Source organism: Trachemys scripta, chromosome 1, assembly GCF_013100865.1.
Source record: "Trachemys scripta elegans isolate TJP31775 chromosome 1, CAS_Tse_1.0, whole genome shotgun sequence".
Taxonomy (NCBI): Eukaryota; Metazoa; Chordata; order Testudines; family Emydidae; genus Trachemys; species Trachemys scripta.
Window position 1 is genome coordinate 191,913,316 of NC_048298.1, and position 23,597 is coordinate 191,936,912.

Here is a 23,597-nt window from a genome sequence, read left to right on the forward strand (position 1 = left end):
AAAAACAACAAAGAGTCTGGTGGCACCTTAAAGACTAACAGATTTATTTGGGCATAAGCTTTCGTGAGTAAAAACCTCACTTCTTCGGATGCATAGAATATGCATATGCATATGCATCCGAAGAAGTGAGGTTTTTACTCACGAAAGCTTATGCCCAAATAAATCTGTTAGTCTTTAAGGTGCCACCAGACTCTTTGTTGTTTTTACTTCAACAAGCAGCTTTGTATAGACTCAGAGACTGATGTATTATCGTAATACATAGTATCTCATGCCATGTATTGTATTTTCCTAATGAAACAAGTTATTTTTTATATATGTGAATGATACAAAAGTACGGGGGAAATGGGGGGGGAATAATACCTTTTGTAAAACCGGGGATTTTTTTTTTAAAGGGTAAAAATAGGTTTAAACTGAAAATGAAGTAGGCTTACTCATATGGGATGTGACTTTCATAGGCACAAATGGGAGTTAGGTGCCCAGCTAACTGCTTTCTGTTCCTTTGAAAATCTCCCCCCAAAACAATGAAAAGTAGTGATAGTTTATTAGATTCTGGAACTGGTAGTTGGCTGGGGATCCCATGTGCATGGTGTAAAATAAATTTCTAGTGGACAGGGGAATGCAGACTTCCAGGTGGCATACTGGTTGCTACTGTTCCCATTTACAGGTGCATGCAACAAAAGACTGTCCTCAGTGCCTGCCCATTTCACAGAAAGCACGTCCACCCTTGCCCCTCCCATCCCATGTGGAGGTCACACCTTGGCATGTGGGTGGCTGTGGCCCTGGTTGAGTACAGTGTTTTTGTGTGAAAGCTGCTGCTGCTGGCAATGAGTGGCTCCTGATGTGGTCTTCTGTCTTTACTGTAAACTGATCATTTTGGGGACAAAATATGCTGTGCTTGCCCCATAATCAGTATCTATGTTGCTTTTTCTGCAAAAATTGTTCTTGAAGTTGTTCATAGCAAGCATGATGTGAGGGTTTCCTCCATTGATTTGAGCAGTTTTGGCATTTCTGATCTTTTGTATGTTTCTGAGGGTTTGGTCAGTTCTTTCTGTGATCGAGGTCACCACCTAGATCTTGCTGTGCTTTCCTGCTCAGTGCTTTGGGCTCAGAACAGTGGATGAACACATTAGCATTTAGCAACAAAGCCAAGTATAGCTGGTCAAAAGGAAGGGAAAGCATTTTATGAAGTATTAAAACAAATTCTCTTTGTTTTTTCTCCCCACCCATAAATTTAGAATTTTGAAATTAGAAAAATGTTGAGCAGCTTCACAACCCAGCAACTGGCCTGGGTATTGAGTGACATGATAGGACAGTGTCCTTAGTGGCTTCTTAGCCTTCATTGCTGAGGTAAGCACATTTCTGATAAATCTGTGTGAACAGAGATCTTTCAGTAAATCAGGCTGAGCCACCCTTTCCCTGCCCCCCTGTCAAGGTTCCTTCCCCACTCTGAACTCTGGGGTACAGATGTGGGGACCCGCATGAAAGCTTATTTTTACAGCTTAGGTTAAAAACTTTCCACAAAATTCCACCTTGCCTTGAACAGTATGCTGCCACCACCAAGTGATTTAGACAAAGAATCAGGGAAGTCCTATTCCCCCAAAATATTCCCCCAAGCCCTGCACCCCCTTTCCTGGGGAAGGCTTGAGAATAATATCCTCACCAATTGGTACAAGTGAACACAGACCTAAACCCTTGGATCTTAACACTGAAAAATCAATTGGGTTCTTAAAAGAAGAATTTTAATTAAAGAAAAGGTAAAAGAATCACCTCTGTAAAATCAGGATGGTAAGTACTTTACAGAATAGCAAAAGATTCAAAAACACAGAGGATTTCCCCTCTAGGCAAAACTTTTTAAAGTTAAAAAACCAGGGATAAACCTCCCTCTTAGCACTGGGAAAATTCACAAGCTAAAACAAAAGATAACCTAACGCATTTATTTGCTATTACTTACTATTTCTGCAATATTAGATGCTTAGTTTAGATATGGCTTAAGGTGATGTATGTTCCCTTCCCTGGTTCCTTGTTGACTCCAGGAGACACAGACAAAAAACCTTCCCCCACAGATTTGAAAGTATCTTCTCCCCTTATTGGTCCTTTTGATCAGGTGCCACCCAGGTTATCTGAGCTTCTTAACCCTTTACAGGTAAAAGAGGAATTAACCCTTTACAGGGTAAAGAGGGATTTTATGCTACCCTTAGCTGTATGTTTATGACACCCCCACTGAAGCTGGCAGTCTGCCTGAATTCTGCCCTGATGTGTCCTGGTACCATTCCTTTGAACAAGCTGAGTGCAAACTTGGCTGGTGACTCACTGCACATGGTATAGAGAAGATTTCTAGTGGCAGGAGAATCCTGAGTTGAATTCTTAGCTGTTGGCTTACATGGTTAATACTGTCCCCATCTCTCTGCTTCAGACATGGCAGAAGGTTATTTTTAGCACCTGCCCATTTTTCAGAGCTCATCACCTCCTCTCGCCATGACCTATGCACAAAACAAGGTTTATCATAACAATTCCTTTGGTCACTTTAATGGTCCCTAAGAGATGCTTCCATTTATTTTGCACCAACTGTTGTTAATTGTAGGGAGTTTGGGAGGGAAGGATTGGATGGTGATGGAACACAAGGGTCAGAGTAAAAGGTTTTTTGGACTTTACAGTTGTTTAAATGAATTAATCTTTATTTGTTATTTTATTGTTATTTTAAGCAAAAGGTGAATAAGTGTGGTTGCAAGGCAAAGAATTCTCAAGCTAGACTGAGCCAATGTTTATAGAACTTGGGTGGGAACATTTTAGATGCAAATGAGAGAGGCCTGGTGCAAAACTGTGAAAAAGATTCCTTGTATAGGACTACTAAGCTAACACATGTATTTGTATCCCTTCTTACCCATCTCCCCCTGCCTTCTCCTTCTGTTTTGTTTTCACAGATTTTATCATGTCTCTACTTGGGGGTCTGGTCTTGCAAATACATATTACTAAACTTAATCCCAACTCATATTGCCATACAATGGGACCGTTCATGGTTACAAGCATTAGGCTTCTGAATCAGGAAAGAACTTAAACACAAGCTTAAAGACCCTTCCTAAAGAGGGAGTCTTTCTTCCGTTCAGTAGGGTTTGCAGGAACCGACCCTTCCATTGTAGGGTCTTTGGGGGAGGGTTTGTGTCATTTTTATTGGTCTCTAAGGCACCTAGCACATTTTGGGGTGTTTGGTGATTAAATTATAAAAATAATAATACTGTAGTAAGAACAAACTGTAGGGAGTTTGCCTGAGTAAAGGTTAAAGAAATACTAAGGGTCTCAGAATTTGGTCCATAATAAATAAATGACATTCCTATTGGTTAAATATTTTAATATTCAAAAGTACATAAATTGGTAGCTTTAATGATAAATATAGAACTTCTATATTTATAAAAGCCAGGCCCCTCATAAATATCACATTATGTGGTTACCTACATGTGACAATTTTCTATAAATGATGAAATTTGAAAATTATCATTATACGTAATAAAGAATGGAAATGTTGTTATTCATTAAGATTTGAAAACCCATAGTGTGCCTACCAGTGAACTGCTTAATGAATCCTACTCAGTGCACCACATTGTAATACAATGTTTTATTGTATTTTGGGGGAAAGAGCTTATATGGAGCTAAATTAAAACACTAACTAGAGTCTGATTTTAGCCATGCCCAATGGACAGGACAGATCAGGCTTGGTGTTATGTTTTCCATAAACATGTAATCCTGAGCTGTCAGTAGTGGGGATTAATTTTCTGGACCAAAAGGCATGAGCCTCCATTACTTGAAATAAAAGACCCAGGGCTGTTAGCTTAAAGCCAGTGTCTGATTCATAACCCTCAATGTGGTCCTGCCACTAGAGGGGGACAGAGAGCCACACAGAGTAAGCATGAGTTACCTACAAAGAGAAAATACTGTACTAAAATAACTTCAAAATGACTTTTAATTTTAAAGAAAGAAAGGAGAGAAAGATAAAGCCCAGTTTAGGAAAGCATCCCTACTTAGGAAAACACTTAAGCATGTGTTTAATTTTAAGTACACCCTTAAATCCCAATGAAGCTTAAGTGCAGGCTTAAATGTTTCCTGAACTGGGGACTCTTTCTCTGTGTGATAGAGAACACTCTCTGTATATATGCACCTGTGCACCTCTCCTCTAACAGTCTATGGAAGTGTGAGAACAAAACTCTTCATATGGTGTCTGTGCTTGAAAGTTTAAAGGTGCAGGACAGATTAAAGTTCCATGCACCACAACTGTGTGCTGTTGGTTTTGTACAATTCTGACATGCTAGTTTATGTAAACTGAGATGATGTACACATTCAAAGTTGATGATATAAAGAAGCAGCGGATGAATGTTACAAATATCTTGCCTTCACAACGCAAGTGTCATTTAATCCATCTGCATATCCATTTTCTCAACAATGTACGGTTTTGAATAATTAGGAAGGGGTTGGGAATTGGCATGGCGTTTTTTATGGCAAATTCTGTAACTTTTTTGTTAAATTCATTTTCAAGAACTTGGTTTTGTGTTTTGTAAGGATATGGGAAATATGCAGGTGAAATGTGTTCATTCTAAAGTTTCTGCATGAACAATGTATAGGCCGACAGATGTTATTCAGCCAGGCAAGATGGGTGAGGTCACGCCATCTGTTAAACTTGGAAATTGAATTGAATGGTCTGATGTTGGAGGGCTAGCTGCCTAACAGGCTGTCAGATCTTATTAGTTATCCTGAAGAAAAGCATTATTCAGATATTAAAATTCTGCAATGAGCTGGCTGCATAATGGAGAAAGAGCATGGTATATACAGCCCTTATTGTGAAGTTTCAAAAGACTGAAAACTTTACTTAGGGCTTTTTTTTATTTGGGTGAACAATGCAGACTGTCAGATCCAATATCTTGCACAAGTTTAACATCTAATCCATGGATTTGAGAGAACAATACATTTACAGGGTCTTTTCAGGTCCTTCATAATCTACAGTTTAGTTCCAAATTCTTCCTCAACTACAATTTTAAGATCAGTTTCTCACCTCCGCTCCCATCTTCTCACCAGCCTGTCATCTTTTGTTAACAAAACCACATATAGTGGTGAATGACTTCATGCCAAGGTCTCTGTCAATGTTAAGTGCTAAGAATTTGTCACTAGCCTCCACTTTACCTTGCAGCATATAGGCAATCCAATGGAAAAAGTCAGGTTGTATTTTTGACTCTAGTACCTTGTGTTGGTGGCAGTGACACTATAGGCACCTACACAAAGAGAGTTCAAAATGTGTTTTAGAGCAATGGTGTGAAACACCCAGCCCTTGATCAAGATCTGCCCCTCTATAGTCTTTTCAGACTCTGCAGGATGCAAGCGTTTATTAAACAAACAAGTATTTATGGTTGTGAAAAAGCTTTCCAAGCTCGAACTGAATATAGCCAATACAGTGATGTATTCTCGAGTCTGCTGACAGCCAGAAATAATGGCACTGAGAGGTGTCAGCTGTTCCCATTCATCTCAGTGGCATGTTAATTCTAAAGCCTAATTATGACTGGAGCAGGGCAAATAATGGATTTTTCAGGTTGTTGGCAATTCCAAAAAAATTGAAAAAAGTTTTCTTTAGGGTTTAACTGAAAACATATATAATTTTCTTTTGTCAAATTGAAATGCCAGAAAACTTTTTGTGTTGGATGGCTCGCTGTACCTCGAAACAGCACACTGGAACCCCCATATTCACCAGTGTCCCATAATTATGATAGGTTCCATACAGAGCATGCCACGTAAGGTGTCGTGAAAATTCATGATCTACTGAAACTCATTGTTTTGCTCAATTATGAATATAGTTCATGTGTATGAAGTTGAGTTTTTGCTGTATGATTGTTACTGAAATATGCTGTAAGTTTGAGAATCTCTACTGCCAGGTGGGTGTTAACCGACCAATAATCAACTCTATAGCTCAGTTGCACAAGTCCACCCAATGGGGATTTACTCAGTCACTGTGACTCAACAAAGCCCACCAGGCATGTGATCATGCTGACTAAACAAAGCTCACCAGGACATGTCTGGGTAAGTGTCTTTGAGACTCTTGGACTGAGAATATAAAATGAGGGACGGTGGCATCATGTCTTGGCCTTTCTCCTCCCCCACCTATGCTGGAAGCAACAGGAATGCTGAGAAGACAACTACTGTACCTGAGGAGACTGGTCCTGGTTTAAGAGGGAAATCTGTTATTATGAACTGTAACATCCAGTAGGGTGAGAAAAATTGTTGATCTTAAATACTGCTTAGTGTAATAAAGTTTAAGATAGTGGTTCTCAAACTTTTGTACTGGGGACCCCTTTCACATAGCAATCCTTTGAGTGTGACCCCCCTCCTTATAAATTAAAAACACTTTTTATATATTTAACATGATTATAAATGCTGGAGGCAAAGTGGGGTTTGGGGTGGAGGCTCACAGCTCGTGACCCCCCATGTAATAAGCTTGCAACCCCCTGAAGGGTCCCGACCCCCAGTTTGAGAACCCTTGGTTTAAGATTTAGATTATGCATTTATCTTTTATTTTCTTTGGTAGCTATCTCTGACCTTTTTATGCCTACTACTTATAATCACTTAAAATCTATCTTTCTGTAGTTAATAAATCTGTTTTTATACTTTACCTAAAGCAGTGTATTTTGGTTAAAGTGCTTGGGTCAGGCTTGACAAAGCCCTGGCTGGGATGATTTAGTTGGGGATTGGTCCTGCTTTGAGCAGGGGGTTGGACTAGATGACCTCTGAGGTCCCTTCCAACCCTGATATTCTATGATTCTATGAAACTTCAGCTCAGTTTACAAAAGCTGGTACATGTCCTCTCTACATTGGGGGAGGGGCAAACTGGGATATAAACTTACACTGATCAGGCTTCTCACCAGGGCAAAATGGTACAGCTCTGGGTGTAAGGCTGGAGAGTTAAGGGGTACAGCAGTACCCCATTTCCAGATTGTACCCCAGGGATCCCATCACAGTTGGGTCACATCAAATGTTTCATTCCACCTGACTCCATTTTTTTTTGTTTAATCATAAATGACTATGAATTGCCACTGTGAATGATAATTGACAGTCTTGAGTCAGGGAAAGAGAGTGAGAATGATTCTATAGCCTCGCAGCTAGGACTCTCACCTAGGCTGTGAAGTCCCCGCTCCAATGACTGTTTAATTAGTTATGCACAATGGAACAGCTTCAACAGGAGAGATTGGAGAGCCATATCCAGAATATTCCATAGTCCTTCTCCTGAAATATGGGGGACCCATGTTCAAATACCTTTTCCACATCAGGTGGAGGGGAGAATCGAACTGGGGTCTTCTGTATCTCCGGTTATAAGGAGACTATCGCCTCCTCTGGCCATTTGTGACTCCAGCCTAAAAAATTATATCTTTTGGTAATATCAAAATCAAATGGCTCATTTTGACATTACCAAAACATTTCAATTTTTTGGCTTAGTCAAAACTATTCAGCAAACTCCACTTGAATTCGTGAATAAGTGGGTTCTAGTACAATCTAAATAACAAATAGTAATAAGTTTGGTATGCAGTTGTGTGCTTAATTCGCACAATTACTGCATACTAATCAGCATATACAAATCAGGTACACCTTTACCTCGATACAACGCTGTCCTCGGGAGCCAAAAAATCTTACCGCGTTATAGGTGAAACTGCGTTATATTGAACTTGCTTTGATCCAGTGGAGTGCGCAGCCCCGCCCCCCCCCCAAGCACTGCTTTACCGCATTATATCTGAATTCGTGTTATATCGGGTTGCGTTATATTGGGGTAGAGGTGTAATTACACGTATAAATGCCCAAATAAACACAGGGCACAAATAGTACTTGTCCTAAAGTGCCAGACATCATTTTTATTCTTGAGTGAATTTGAATTCGAAAAGTTGAATTTAACAGTAGCTTGTGTAATTACTAGATAGGGGCCATATTCTCCCGTTGGAGTTTGTATAATCCCTTTCATTGTTATTAGATCATGGATCTGCTGTGGATTAAGTGAAGTGTATAACCCTAGACCTGGCCATGGACTACAATTAGAAATGCAAATTAGACCTCTACAAAAATTAGTTTGACGCACCTTTTTTATTTCACCAACTATGAAAGAAGCAATTAGTTTGGTCAAGCTGAATGAAATAGAATCCCCAAAATGAGCAGTGAAGAGGACCTTGAAATGTTTGATCTGGCCAATTCAACACTTCTACATTGTGTTTTTCTTCTTCTCTGATCTTTTAGTCCAGGGCATTCTGCTTTACAGACACTTATATAATGAAGGGTGTTTGCTCTGAGGCAAATAATACTGCATTACAATTGTAAATTCCATTAAGTGTCATAAAGCGGGTCACAGAGCTCAGACAATGGAAAAATCGTGTAGTTCTGCACCCCTGAAAATGGATAAAGTATTGCTGGAATCCAAATATCCCTATATTTATAAAGTGCAAATGGTTCATAAAGGTAAATGTAACATACCAATGACAGGTGAAGCCACTGTGACCAATGCCTGTGAATTTCCTGCTATGCCTTTTTTGGTAGATAGTTTCCTTAATCCATTTACTAGTCCCAAGGTGGAATTTTGCCCCCCTTTGTGTACATGCCAACTGTCTCTCTGTAATAAGGAAAGTTCCTATTGTTTTAGCAATATATTTTCACTCTGTCTCTCCAGAATGCCCATTCTGTCCTACACATTTCCTTGAAGTTAAAAGATATCTATTTTTCTCCCCAAATATCATTGTTTAGAGTTGACTTAAGTTGGCTTATCAATTTTTGTCAGGAGGTTTTGAAGTTTAAATTATTTTGTAGCAATGCCTATAAATAATAATATTTTTCATCAAAGATCTGAAAACCCTTCTTTGAAGATTAGTAAACCCTGACAGTAGCACTGAGAGGTAAGTACTTTCTGAATGAGGAAACTGCATCACAGAATGGTAGAGCTGTTTGGAAATATTCTGAAAAAACACTTTTCCATTGGAAAATGCTGATTTGTCTAAAGAAAAACATGTATTGGAAATATTTTGATTTCAACTAAATTTTCATTTATAAACAATGGAAAGTTTTGATTTTTGATTTTGAAATGACTTTCCAATTTTTTATAATATAATATAAAATAAACAAAATTAAAATACGAAAAATGTTTTGATTTTCTCAAAATAAAACATTGAGATTGACCCAAAATGATTTGTTTTCCTGGAATATCATTTTGCAGGAAACTTCAATTTTTTGTTTTCATTCCATTTTGGAATGCAAATAAATAAATAAATAAATACCCAATTTGCATATGTAAACATGAAAGCTGCACACATACATTATGGGTGTTCAACTATGTGCGCACAAATGCATACCACATTGTCAAGATGTAACTAGTAAGTACAGCTGGGTAGGGTACAGATTTTCTTTTTGCAGGAAATACTGCAATTTTTATTTATTTATTTATGTGGCTAGTGAGATGCTTAATTGGCCAGGTAAGTAGTCACAGACCTAATTTGTATGCACAGTTATGGTATTTGTATGCAGAAACTAGAGACACACACTCATCTTTGAAAATCTGTTCATAAGTGAGTTGTCCCCAAGGCTGCACAGTTAGCCAATGGCAAAGCTATAAAAGGACTCGGAAGTCTGGATTCCCAGACCTCCTACTCAAACCATATACCCACATTTCATAGTGGGACTGGGGAGGACCTATATTCACCTAACTTTGAGAATTCCACATTTCTCAGGCCTTCTTTGGGTTATAGAGTTAAAGAGTGAAAACTAAAGGTCTTGATATGTGTACAGAAAGCATTTGGTTTTCTGGAGCCTCGTAAACATGAATAAAGCATAGGAATGTACATCTATAGAACCATGAGGGTGTTGCTATGATAGACGTGTTGTTTATCTGTTCAGGACACCAAATAGATTAATGAACTTGTTCATGGTAACTTTGCACTCATTTGCTACTTAGAATGTTGGCTATGAGATTTGATGAGCTTGAAGTGGGCTGGAACTTCCTCTCTGCTGACCCAGGTTTGGAGGCAAACAAATTACTTATGTTGCTTGTTCTTGAGCTGATACAGTCAGCTGTGTGAAGTAAAAGGTACGCAGTTGGAACTCCACCCTGGGATGATCTTCTCTGAGAACTCCAGCAGAGGTTTCCTGCACTCACTCCCTGCTTGCTTTTCTAGCATCTTCAGCAGCCAAAACTTGTTAGACCTATTGGTGGCAGTTAGTAAGGTGCTGATGATGGCCATGGTCTCTTTCACAAGCAAAACTGTTTCCTTAGGGTAATGGCCTGTTCTCAGCAGAGGCCAAGGCAGGGGCGGGCAAACTTTTTGGCCTGAGGGCCACATCAAGTTTCCAAAATTGTATGGAGGGCTGGTTAGGGGAGGCTGTGCCTCCCCAAACAGCCAGGTGTGGCCTGGCCCCCGCCCCCATCTGACCACCCCCGCCCCCGCTTCTTGCCCCCTGATGGTCCCCCTGGGACTCCTGCCCCATCCAACCCTACCTGACCCCCCCAGACCCTCTGCCCCTGACTGCCCCCCACTGCCCCATCCAACCCCTCCTCTTATTCCTGACTGCCCCCCCTGGGACCTCTGCCCCATTCAACCAGCCCGTTTCCCTGACTGCCCGCCGTCGCCCCATCCAACCTCCCTCTCCTTTTTGACTGCCCCCCCGGGACTCCTGCCCCCATTCAACCCCCCTACCCCGCCTTCTGACTGCCCCACCCCCTATCCATACCCCTGTCCACTCACCACCACCCCGAACTCCCCTGCCCTCTATCCAAACCCCCCTGCTCCCTGCCCCCTTACCGCACTGCCTGGAGCACCGGTGGCAGGTGGCGCTACAGCTGCGCCGCCCAGAGCACCAGGACAGGCAGCCATGCTGCCTGGCTGGAGCCAGCCACGCCACCGCGCAGCACAGAGCACCGGCTCGGGCAGCGCAGCTGCAGAGCCGTGGCCTGGCAAGAGCTCGCAGCCCGGCCGCCCAGAGCATTGCGCCGGCGGCGCAGTGAGCTGCGGCTGTAGGGGAGGGGGAACAGTGGGGGAGGAGCCAGGGGCTAGCCTCCTGGGCCAGGAGCTCAGGGGCTGGGCAGGAGGGTGCCGTGGCCCAATGTGGCCCGCGGGCCATAGTTTGCCCACTTCTGGGCCAAGGATTGATCTGATATGAATATTGGATTTCAATTTACACTAGTCTAAATGTAGGTGAGGTGTGAGGAACATTGGTGAAACGCTGTGTGTGACATAGTCTGTCATCAGCTTGTTCTGTGGTTAAACCGAGAACTTCAGTGCCCTATCTGTGTCAGACACACCACACAAGCACTATATTAAAATAAGTATGGTAAACAAATTGTGCATGTGATACATGGAAAGACAACGCAGCCTAAAAAAAATCAACCCCCAAATAGGACAAATATCTGTGTTTTAGAATGAGACAAATTCTTGTTACATTTTTTCAGTGACTTTCCTTAGCTGTTTGTATTTTTCACGTGGCAATGGTAAAAAGCTGCTTGCTTCTAACAGTGAACAAAGAGTCACATTAAATAACATTAAAATAAGGAAAACAAACCCACAAGACCTTGCTTTCCCTAGGAAGGGTGTACCAGTCTAGTGGCATAGCTGCCCTGGTGAACCCTCCCATGGGAGATGCAGTTTGTAGATTATACCAGCTCCACAAAGGAAATAAATGATACTAGCAAAAACTTTTTTTGCCAGCATGAAAATGTCATAAGGAATCACACCCCTAACCACATTATACCAGCAAAAATTTCCAGTGTAGACCTGGCCTAAGACTAGTGTATCTGTGCCGCTCTGCTTCACTGCGGAGTTTCTGCCAGCCTTCTCCAGCCCTGTTCTGCCAGGCTTTCTGCTACAGATTTAAAGGGACTGTGTACACATCCTCACATGAAGCTTTCCTCTGCAGGGCGGATTTTTACAACTTGTTTTTCTCTTGAATAATTCAACCAATTGGTCCCTTAATAGGAAACATAAAAAGGTTAGTCCATGTTGCCCAGGATGCTTGCCTTGTTTTGTAGTAAGTAACTGAGAGGTCTTTAGCTATTAATTTATGGGCATAATGGACCTCAGTGAGACAGCAGACTCATGGATTTACTAGGAGCCTTTTTGCATGACAGGAAGATTCCCTACTTCTGCCCCAAGGCAAAAAGAAAAGAACACAGGGCCCTATTCTGATCTCATTTAGATTGTTTTTTATACTGGGGAACTCCATGGACTTCACTGTACTTTGACTTACACTGGTGTCAGAAAGATCAGAATTGGGCCCAGGGATTTTAGAGCAGGAAAACACCATTTTGTTTTCCTAATGGAATAGCGAATCTAATCAAAAAAGTTCCTAGGTTTCTCTTTATAATTCACCAAGGCAATTGAATTATGATAAAATAAGTTAACAGATGCAACTACAATATTTTAAAAAACACGTTTCTTGTGAAAATATTAATGTCACGTAGGTTATTGATTTTCATAACTGCCAGGACGGTTTGTTGAATTTACAGCTGGGTGATTTTGAAGAGCAATAAATAACATCCCTGCTGAAAAATAAGTAGTAAAAAATGAAAAATAATCTTTGCAAATAAATGTTGTATAATAGTTAATGGTGCCCAATACAGTTGAAGCACAGATTGCTTTACAAAATCTTCAGGCTTTTAAAAATCACAGCTGGCTGCAGACAGAAATATGGAAGGTGGAGCTGATTACAACACCTATAGTTAAGGTTTCCTAGCACTTTCTGCTATTAACCCATGTTTTCAGTTGCTTATAAGTTTGGCAAACTTCAACAATTTAGGCTGAAATTTCTCATGTCAGGTGTCTGCCTGAAGTTGAGGTTTCTGAGAAAGTTTCAGCAAAAATGGTTTGACTGTTCTCTAGACTGAGATGACAGAGAAAAATAGGTTGTTTTGCCAATGTTCATTTTTCCAAACGTTTATTTGAAGAGCTCCAGCTCCTCTATGCTTTGGAGCAAGAACTTGAAATTTGGCGGGATCAAAGAGATGTCTTTTGTGTGTGAATATCCACCCAGATTTGACTCCGTTATAATCATCTGGAAATTGCCACTTGCACATATTCATTAGCATTTGTCAGGGGCTGGCTGATATAATTTGTGGATATGGTAATTGCACTGAGCATCGGAAGCCTTAATTCTGACATTGCCTAATTTCAGAGTCCAGGACTTTACAATCTTAACGCTCTTTTAGCATAGTTTTTTGTATGTAGTTTAATAAAAGGATGAGAGGGGTTGAATATTTATATAAATAAAAACAGTTAAGAACATAAGAACGGCCATACTGGGTCAGACCAAAGGGTCAGTCCATTTCGTCCAGTAACCTGTCTTCCGACAGTTGCTTATAGGAGCTGACAGTGCTAATTGTCTACATTTATAACATCCTCAAGGTCAGATGGTAACAGTTCTAGTCATTGTATGCAATGAGAATCCACGGAGAAGCAAAAAGGTGTCAATGGCATGTGTACAGTAGAGGTATAAACAGCATCAGCAGCTACCCAGAACCTTCAAAAGAATTGGTGATGCAATGGAAGCAGCTTAGATTCACTTTCAAGGCCCAGTCCTGCTGCCCTTTAAGACAGTGTGAAACGTCCATAGATTTAAATGGGAGCACAGCCAGGCTCTGCATGTCTATTAATGAATGCAGAATTATGCTAGAACTCGTGGAAATTTTAGAAAATCTGTGTGACATCTCTCTGAATACCAAATGAATGCATTGCATCAATGAAATGCAAATGAATCTGTCATCTTAAAGATGTTATTTACTTCAGTAAATTCATTGGAGAAGCAGTAGTTCTAATGATGATTTTGACCCCAGTTCCGCAGCCTACTTCATAACCATGTGCGTAACTTTAAGCACAGGAGTAGTCCTGTTCACTTTAAAGTTAAGCATGTGCTGCCTTGGGACTATTCTAATTTTGGAAAAAATGAAAAATCTCAGTTGCCCCAGAAACCCTCGTATTCCTCACCAGAGAAAGCAGATGTAATCTCCTGCAAGCTTCTTCATTGCTGAGTCCTGCAACAAAGCCTTTCACTCCAGCAAAGAGAGAATTCTTTTCTGTTATACCCCTCTTATCTTCTATATTATGTAAGGAAATCTCCCTAATTTGGTTGATGAAAGTTAATTGTTTATACATGAAATACAAGGTTGCTTAGTACTTGACCTAGGATCAGAGGGCTAGAGAAATCTACTTGCTTATTGCACTCCGCTGCTGGGCAATCTTGCATCCCTAACTGTGGACCTATTCTGTGCCTCCATCCTCTTTGACTAGAGCTGGTCAAAACATGGAATCTCCCTTCTGTGGGAAATGCTGACATTTTTGGGAAACAACTGATCTGAATTAGATTGAAAAGTCAAAATTTCCCATGAAATAAAATTTCTGAAATATTTTGTTTCATGTGAATTAAAACTTTTCATTTAGATAAAATAAAAATATTTCATTTCAATTTTGACATTTGATATTTTATTTTTGTATGATTTGTTATATTTTTGTACTTTTTATTTTATTTAATTTTATAATATTTTTATTTTATATTTAAAAATAGATTTCAGTTATTTTAAAAATAGAATATAATAGAATAACAACCAATTATTTTATAAGTGGTCATTCCTAAGTGTTATTGTAATTGACAATTACTTTGGTAATTGGTTATTGGGAAGGCTACGATTTTGTCACAGAGGTCATGGAAGTCACGGAATCTGTGACTTCCAAAGACCTCTGTGATATCAGCCCCTGCGGCTGGGAGCTGCAGGGTCCTGCTGCCTCTCACAGCACCAGGGAGCTGTGAGGTCCCCCTGCCACCTGAGGCAGGCGGGGTACGCTGCAGCTCCCAGCCTCTGCAGGGGACAGGGGGATCCCCGCAGCCACCACAGGAGGACAGGGGGAACCCCAGAGCTCCCCTCTGCTGGGGAGGGGGCAGGGGGACCCTGGAGCTCTGAGCCCCCATGGGTGGTGGGGGTGCCAGAGCTACCACCCACCTAGCAGCTGCCCAGTCCCTTCCCATTTTATCATGGTTATTTTTACTAAAATCAGGGCCAGGTCACGGGCTTCCATGAATTTTTCTTTATTGCCTGTGACCTGTCCGTGACTTTTACTAAAAATATCCATGACAAAATCGTAGCCTTAATTATTGGTATTGTAGTTGGTAGTCTAAATGGCATTTAGTTAGTTGGAAGTTAGTTACTGATATTCTGACAGGCCATTGGTAATTGGTATTCTAACTGGTCATTGGTAATAACTATTGAAATTGGTAATTGATATTCTAATTGGTAATTGGTTTGGTAATCTGTAATCTGTTTAGTAACTGGTATAATATAAAAATAAAAGTATCAAGATAAGATACAAATAAAATTTAAAATTAGGATATATATATATATAAAAAAAGTCATTTTGAAACAACCTTATTGAAACACATTTTGATGTTGATGAGTCCACATTTTCTGGTGAAAGAATGTTCGATAGGAAATTGGCTAGTTCACCTGTTGACAATAGTATGAACTGATTAGCCAGCTTAAGATACAACTTGCAGCAAAAAAAAAAAAAAAAAAAGGCTATTTCGGATAGATTCCAAATACAGGCCTGATTCTTTAAAGCACTCAGAGCCTCCTGGAAAACATCAGAGGAGTTCAGTGCTTTTAAGAATCCAGGCCATTTTTCTGTTAAGAAAAATGAAATAATTTTGGTGAAAGTATCTTACAGTCTAGGGCTAAATTCAACCTTGGTGTAACTCTACTGAATTCAGCAGAGATTTACCTATTTAGATCAGGACTGGCCATAGTCCTTAACGCACACTGGCAACTCTAAGAATGGATTATGCCTCTCTGAGGTACAATACCGCCCTGAACTTCCTCTAAAGCAGTGCAACTCCTTGCTCCCCCATCATGAATCAGTGTGCAAATGGAACAATTTGGCCAAAGTGAATTGGGAAATAAGGGAAATTTTGCTATACGTGGTAGATATATCACTGGAAAGCAGTCCCTGTATTTAAGAAACGCAAATGTTTCCAAACACATAATCCATTCCTTATGAAAGACATGTGACTCCAGTATAGAATTTATAGGTCAACTGATTCTGTGGAAGATTAGCCTCAATATTCTGTAACAGAAGTCTCTAGTTACTTACGGCTCAGAATGTTTTTAGTTCCTGATAAGGGATTACGCGAGGCACAATGCTACCACTACATAGTAAAATCTCCTCTCTTTGATTTGGCAGAATTAACCTTTGTAAGTAGAAAGACCTCTCACCCACTCCTGCTAAGAATAAGGTATGGAGTTGTATGTATATGTTGGGACTTAGTGGTCTGAAATGCCAATTAATGACATCCTGATCTAAAATTCATTATGAGTTTCTTTTTCCTTCTCCTTTTTAAATCATTCTCTTACACTTGCACTGTGTGTGTCATGAAGATGATTTTGGGAAGTTTAGTCCACTCCAGTCAAAGTACAGTATGTAAGATGCTTAAAATGTATCCTGCCAAAGACAGTAGTGCTGGATCCAAATGTCTAAATCTGTCTAATTGAAGATCAGGATATTCCTTATTTTTCTGCAGTTTTAGCTATTTTCTTCAATTTAATGGACAGGCCCCGAGCAACGACTTGTTGCACATTACATCTCCTTTTGGCAGGAGATCTCTCATTTCCATTTAGAAGAGTTCTTATAGTGAAAAAACTTACGTTACAAAATACGCTGAAACTTGACTTACAGATTTACAAATAAATTTTAAAAGGAAAATGCAATTAAAACAAGCCTAGTTTATTTTTCAGTCATTAGGTGGACTAGTAATGGAAATATATTTTAACCTGTTTTAGTAAAACTAGTGTAGCTACTAGTAAAGAGAGCCTTGATTTTTAGTCAATAAATGTATATTTTAGATGAATATTTTGAGGCTATGAAAATTTTTTAGGCTCCAAAAGTATCTTTTGGATTATATCTCCGTAAGTGTTTATAACTGGCTCCGTTCTTTATGCTATAATATAAAAGAGTTATGAAGCATGTACTTACTGCACTATTCTTGGTGCGTATGATGTGTTACATATCATGAAATCCTTACAGTGAGAATAAACTATCCTATAGAGTAAAAATCTATATCAGAACAATCTCAAACAGTAGAAAGTGGTGTACCAAAAAGTTACAATGGTATTTTCTGTGTTATCAAATGAGCTTCATTATTGGCCTTTCTTTCAGTCAACAGTACTCTAAACTAAGCTAGTACTTGGGCTAGTTGTGGGAGTAAAGTGCTACATAATGAGTGAAATACTGGATTCATTGAAGTTAATGATAAAATTCTCTTTATTGACTTCAGTGGGGCCAGGCTTTCATCCAGCATAAGGGTATCACATTTACATGTAATGTGTAGTAATTTTAATTGAGTGATAAGGTCTGACATACTGGTCCTTCATCAGTCTACTAAAGACCTGAGGTAAAGCCAAGAGTACTTAAAACTCATCCTTATTGGACATAAAGGACCAGTGTGGAGGGCCATATTCCTATTACAATTATTAAATAAATAAATACATCTTAACATATTTTAAAAACATACCCTTCAAAAAGGTATGATTTTTCTTTCCCTTGAATTCTGGGATACAATCTGTGGTGATACTGACATCAAGGGCAAGACAGCCAGCCACTGGTATCTCAGCCTTGCCTTTCTGGATTCCCCTCTCCTAACCCTCGCACGGCAGGCTCTTTAAACTAATGTTATTACTGTTCTTGAGGTTTGCTCCATATGGAGATTGTAATATTGCATCTTTAGGGTCATGCTTAAGCACATAGCATATTGCCAGCTCCCAGATGACCTGCATTAGTCAGATCAGGCCAGCATTTCAAAACAAATATCCTCTGGCTTGTGAAAAAAAATGGAGGGATGGTTTCAGAGCCAGTATACAGGTGTATTTTGTTAATTACTTTTAGACAATGGCCTGTGGTATTTGGAGCAGGCATGTTGCTCCCTCCAGAAGTATTTGAGCTTATTCTGGCCATGGTTGTGTTCCTTGCCTGTGGAACACTCAGAGCAGAAACTAGAGTGTGGATCAGAAAGATCCCTCAATGGCAAGGGTGCCCTGAGTGTTACTGGAGCAGGATGAACAGAGAACACAGAGGAGGAGGAGAAGATATAAAGGAGAAGGGGAGACCGAGAAAGGGAAGAGGGAATCTGGAGATGAAAGGAAAACAAGATAAGGAAGGATGGGCCATGAAGTGGTAACGAGGAGACAGAAATAATGTGAAGAGAATCTACCGCCTATTTTCTTGGTGCTTGTGAAAGTTCATTTTCTGGCATTTCAGTGTCCCAGTTAGAATCTATGCTAATAATTCCAGCAGTGGGAATATGTAACACATTGCGTGTAAATTCTTTCTGCATATTAACTAACCTAGGTTCAGTGGATTGCCAAATACCAACATGTCATATGCTTGGTTCTTTTCTTTCTTCCTCCATTTTTGTTTTCATTTCATTATAGAAAGCATGGCTGTTTCCTGCCATCTGGCCAATATTTTCAGGTTACAAAGTTTAACCCAAGCAAAGGGTCGTTTTTTAACTCTTTAGAAACATCTAAACGTGTAAAAGGAGAGGCATTCCTGAGAAGTATAAATGCACGTCACACTCACTAGTGTATCTCCCAGGTGCAGTTGAAGGAAAAAGACCTCTAAATCCAAGTAATCAGATTAGTGGATCACAGATACAGGTTAGAATGAAAATCCAATTAGTCAGTGATGTTCTGCAGTCAACAGTCTCTGTGTTAATGTGGCTTCAGCTTTATAAATGATAGTTAACTAGAGGTCATCTGTTTGAGTGCTAATCTAGGCAGTTTTATGCATACAGAACACTGAATTCAGGTGTGAGCAAGTAAAGGTAGGTCCTGAATTTCAGTGCACAACAGCCAAATTGTTAGATTGGGTATACTTTCAAAGGTTGTCATTAAGCAGCTAGAAATGGACCCAGATCATAATGTTTGAATCTAAGGTCTTCATTCATCCGATCAAATGTAGGTGCGGCTATGAGTTTAATCTGCAGATCCAGATTTTGGGGCTGTTCTAATTTAGGGCATATCTACATGAGAAAGTTTATGCTGGATAGGTAGAATGTGAATTTAATGTGCTATAGCAATTTCAAAATAGATCCCCGTGTGGGCACATTCTGCAATAGCTGTTCTGGTCAATTTCCCTGTACAGACAAGCCCTTAAAGTTTTGGTTCAGGCCTATCTTTAGGAGGAAATAATCAAGTAGGATCTTCTGCGCAGTATGTCTCCTTTTGCCATGTTACTTTTGTTGTCGTCTTTGAGGGGAAAAGACAAATATTTATATGTTTTGCTTTTAAGATATCCAAATATGAAGAATATTACTTTTTATTTTTTTGTTGGGCAGAGACTTTGAATAATACTTGAAGCAACTGCCTGGACTTTTGCTTCAAAGCTAAGGTATTAACTCCTGAGTAGTAGGGATTGTAATGGAGAGGCTAGCACCTGACTAATATACAGGGACAAAGCCTTTGGAAAATGGCAGTTGGATTTCTAAGTCACTTTAGAAAAAAATTGTGGACAAGTGGATATACTGTACTTAGATTTTCAGAAAGTCTTTGATAAGGTCCCTCACCAAAGGCTCTTAAGCAAAGTAAGCTGTCATGGGATAAGAGGGAAGGTCCTCTCATAGATCGGTAACTGATTAAAAGATAGGAAACAAAGGGTAGGAATATATGATCAGTTTTCAGAACAGGGAGTGGTAAATAGTGGTGTCCCCCAGGGGTCTGTACTGGGCTCATTCCTATTCAACATATTCATAAATGATCTGGACAAAGGGGTAAACAGTGAGGTGGCAACATTTGCAGATGATACAAAACTACTCAAGATAGTTAAGACTCAGGCAGACTGCGAAGAGCTACCTAAGGATCTCTCAAAACTGGGTGACTGGGCAATGAAATGGCAGATGAAATTCCATGTTGATAAGTGCAAAGTAATGCACATTAGAAAACATAATCCAACCTATACATATAAAATGATGGGGTCTAAATTAGCTGTTACCACTCAAGAAAGAGATCTTGGAGTCATTGTGGATAGTTCTCTGAAAACATCCACTCAATGTGCAGCGGCAATCAAAAAAGCTAACAGGTGGGAATCATTAAGAAAGGGATAGATAATAAGACAGAAAATATCATATTGCCTCTATATAAATCCATGGTATGCCCACATCTTGAATCCTGAATGCAGATGTGGTCGCCCCATCTCAAAAAAGTTGTATCAGAATTGGAAAAGGTTCAGAAAAGGCAACAAAAATTATTAGGGGTATGGAACGGCTGCCATATGAGGAGAGATTAATAAGACTGGGACTTTTCAGCATGGAAAAGAGATGACTAAGGTGGGGTAAGATAGAGGTCTATAAAATTATGCCTGGTGAGGAGAAAGTAAAGAAGGAAATGTTATTTAGTTCTTCTCATAACCCAAGAACAAGGGGTCACCAAATGAAATTAATAGGTAGCAGGTTTAAAACAAACAAAAGGAAGTATTTTTTCGCACAGTCAGTCTGTAGAACTCTTTGCCAGAGGCTGTTGTGAAGGCCAAGACTATAACCGGGTTCAAAAAAGAACTAGATAAATTCAGGGAGGATAGGTCCATCAATGGCTATTAGCCAGGATGGGCAGGGATGGTGTCCCTAGCCTCTGTTTGCCAGAAGCTGGGAATGGGCGACAGGGGATGGATCACTTGCTGATTACCTGTTCTGTTCATTCCCTCTGGGGCACCCGGCATTGGCCACTGTCGGAAGACAGGATGCTGGGCTAGATGGACCTTTGATCTGATCCAGTAGGACCGTTCTTATGTTCTTGGAGTGAATCAAGAATAGAGCCATTTTTAAATGGATCAGTGTAGCCTCATCACCACTACTCACGTAGTAGAAAAAGGCAGCAACCTCCAGTGCAGTCTGTAAGTTGTGGTAGTAACTGTGGTGTGCTGATATAACTGCCAACCTCCTGCATTTCACTCACTAACAGCCATCCTTGTCACCTCTGCATAGGTGAAGTATATTTTACGTACAGTAAATAACTGTGAAGTGTCACCATTTAGTAATATTTTCTTTCTTCCTTCAGGTTACAAGACCCTTTTGAAAGGAATTTCAGGGAAGTTCAGCAGTGGAGAACTTGTTGCAATTATGGGTCCTTCTGGGGCTGGGAAATCAACACTCATGAATATCCTGGCAGGGTACAGGTCAGTATAAATGACCACACTGATAATTTAGTCTGACCTCCATTGAAAAAGCAAAAGGACTCTGTAGTGGTCCCTCGCTCTCGAGTGGGGAGGGAGGCCACTCTGCCTCACTCCAGGCACACAGTAATCAATAGTCTGGGGGGACATTCTGACCGTCTGGGCGGGGCAAGAGCACAAACCATCTTTAGCTACAGCCTGCAGGCTGGAGCAGACAGCAAACACAGTCTGGGGCCAAACACTGGCTGGGGCTAGTCAAAGCCTGGCATAGGGCCTTCCAGCCAAGGGGAAGTAGGCTGCAACCCCAGTGGGGTTGGCAGCAGGGGGTAGGAGGACCTGGGCCCATCTTACTGCACTGGATCCCAGCCCAGGGCCCCCTCACAGGGCCCCGCTTCTGCCACTGGGTCAGTGGGGATCCCACCGAAACATGGTGACTCATTCTCCAGCAGTGTAACCGGAGTAAAGTCTGTTTTCCCGGGACTACTTCCTACCACAGTCTGGGTGTAGAGCTCCGTAGTCCAAAGGTCCTCTGTTTCCTCGGGGTACTTGGCAGCCAGCTGTCCCCACAGCTTCTCAGCGCATTTGTCTGGTGGCAGTCCTGGCAGCTACTTGAGTTACTCATCTGTCTCCTCTGACCACAGGGGGCAGCTCTGCTTGGGGGCAAATCTGGAGTCCTGTAAAACTCTCAGCTCCCTAAAAAAGATGTCTGCTTCCTCCGGTGGTCCAGCCACAACTGAGCTCCAGGGCTCTCCTTTTATACTTCCTGTCCCACCTCTGGACTTCTGAGGGTGGGGCGGATTCAGCTCCACCCACTTGGGGGAGTGTAGTGGTCCTTTGCTCTCTAGTTTGGATGGAGGCCACTCCGCCTCTCTACAGACTCTCACCCAATATTTGTAGAAAATAAGTGCTTCACAAATATTGAATTATACTATCCCCATTGTCATGTTCCTATGTTCCATGCAGCAGACATTTATGAGTTATTTTTTTAAATGCAAAAATGCAAGACTAATATATATTTATTAAAATTCCAAAAATAAAAAATGTCTGCTCACCATCCATCTGATGAATTTGGCCCAAGATTTTATCTGTGGAGTATTTTAAATTAGGTTTTATCGACACTTAAGAATATGTTTCCATCAAAATTTTCAGGATGTAAGAATAATTCTTGATTAAACTGCAATATGTGAAACAACTGGGTGGTTTTCCCTCCCCTCCCCCCATAAGCTGTTGCTTTCTGCAGCTGCTGCCCCCAGATCACAAAAAGGAAGGGCAGAGGCACCTCACAAACAGCCTTTTCAGAAATGACTCCACATTTCTGCAAGCATCCAGGTGGGCAGCACACTTTTTGCACAAGCTTGAATTAAATGTTTTGCCAAGATGTGACATTTCTTCTGAAACAATAAACACACACACTTGACATGTGCACTCGCTCTACTGTCTGTTTTGGTCCTAAGAAATCACCTAAAAAGTGGCTAAAATTGCCCAATGGGCCCACTCTCTGAGACGTGTAGTAAAGATTATAAAGGTAACTCTCACGCTAACTCACGTGTTTGTTTCATTTCAGAGAGACAGGGATGAAAGGAGCGATCTTCATTAACGGGCAGCCTCGTGACCTGCGTTCTTTTCGGAAAGTGTCCTGTTACATCATGCAAGATGACATGCTGCTCCCTCATCTTTCTGTCCAAGAAGCTATGATGGTGAACTTTCTTTCTGGTTCTGATTGGTTTGGGGTGTGGGACTAGAGAGAGGCACCCTCCATGCATGAGAACACATTTTTATTCCTTGTTGTGATTCTAGGTGTTAGACTGGACTTCACTTGAGTCTTCCTGGTTTTGCTGCTGTTTTAAGATCACAGTTAGGGTTCAGAAGAAAATTTGAGATTCATTTCCCCCTCAGGGAAATAAAATACCATGAAAGGCTAGTGTCTGGATAATAACGGCAACAATAGGCTGGTACCAGAGAAGGGCAACTACCAGTATCCTGTCACTTGTTCCATATTCCAGTAGCTGCCAACTACTGGAGTCTGAAATGCTGGTCATGGCCAGCGTTGCCAGACTGAGTGAGTCTGTGAGAGCCCTGTATGAATCTCTTTCCTGGGAACACTGGCAGGGTGACCTGTTAAATCTCCGTGTCAGCTTTTCACGTCCTAACCAGGTGATTCCATGCTGGCACGATGCTGCTGTATGCCAGGACTCCAGGCTGTCACTAGTCTTTTGTCCCTGTCTTGGGTCCAGGAGCCCTCAGATACAACCTCTTTCCTTCTGTCGTTTCCTGGACTCCCTGTGAAGAAGCCCAGGCCTTAAAGTAGATATAAAACTCTTCCTCTTCACTCTTGACATAGTGCCCATAGGAGAGCCAGCCTGAGTGTTCAGTCTGGAACCTTCTGCTGTTCAGTTTGATGAGAAA

The 23,597-nt window shown here is 40.8% G+C and overlaps 1 protein-coding gene across 1 annotated transcript in view; it reads left to right on the top strand.

The window, feature by feature from the left end:
* ABCG1 (ATP binding cassette subfamily G member 1) overlaps positions 1-23,597 on the top strand; it is an 80,772-nt gene that overhangs the window by 33,447 nt on the left and 23,728 nt on the right. Inside the window, exons 3-4 of the mRNA XM_034753355.1 lie at positions 21,077-21,194; positions 22,756-22,888. Of these exons, the coding sequence (XP_034609246.1) occupies positions 21,077-21,194; positions 22,756-22,888 (251 nt within the window). The remainder of the gene's footprint in view (positions 1-21,076; positions 21,195-22,755; positions 22,889-23,597) is intronic.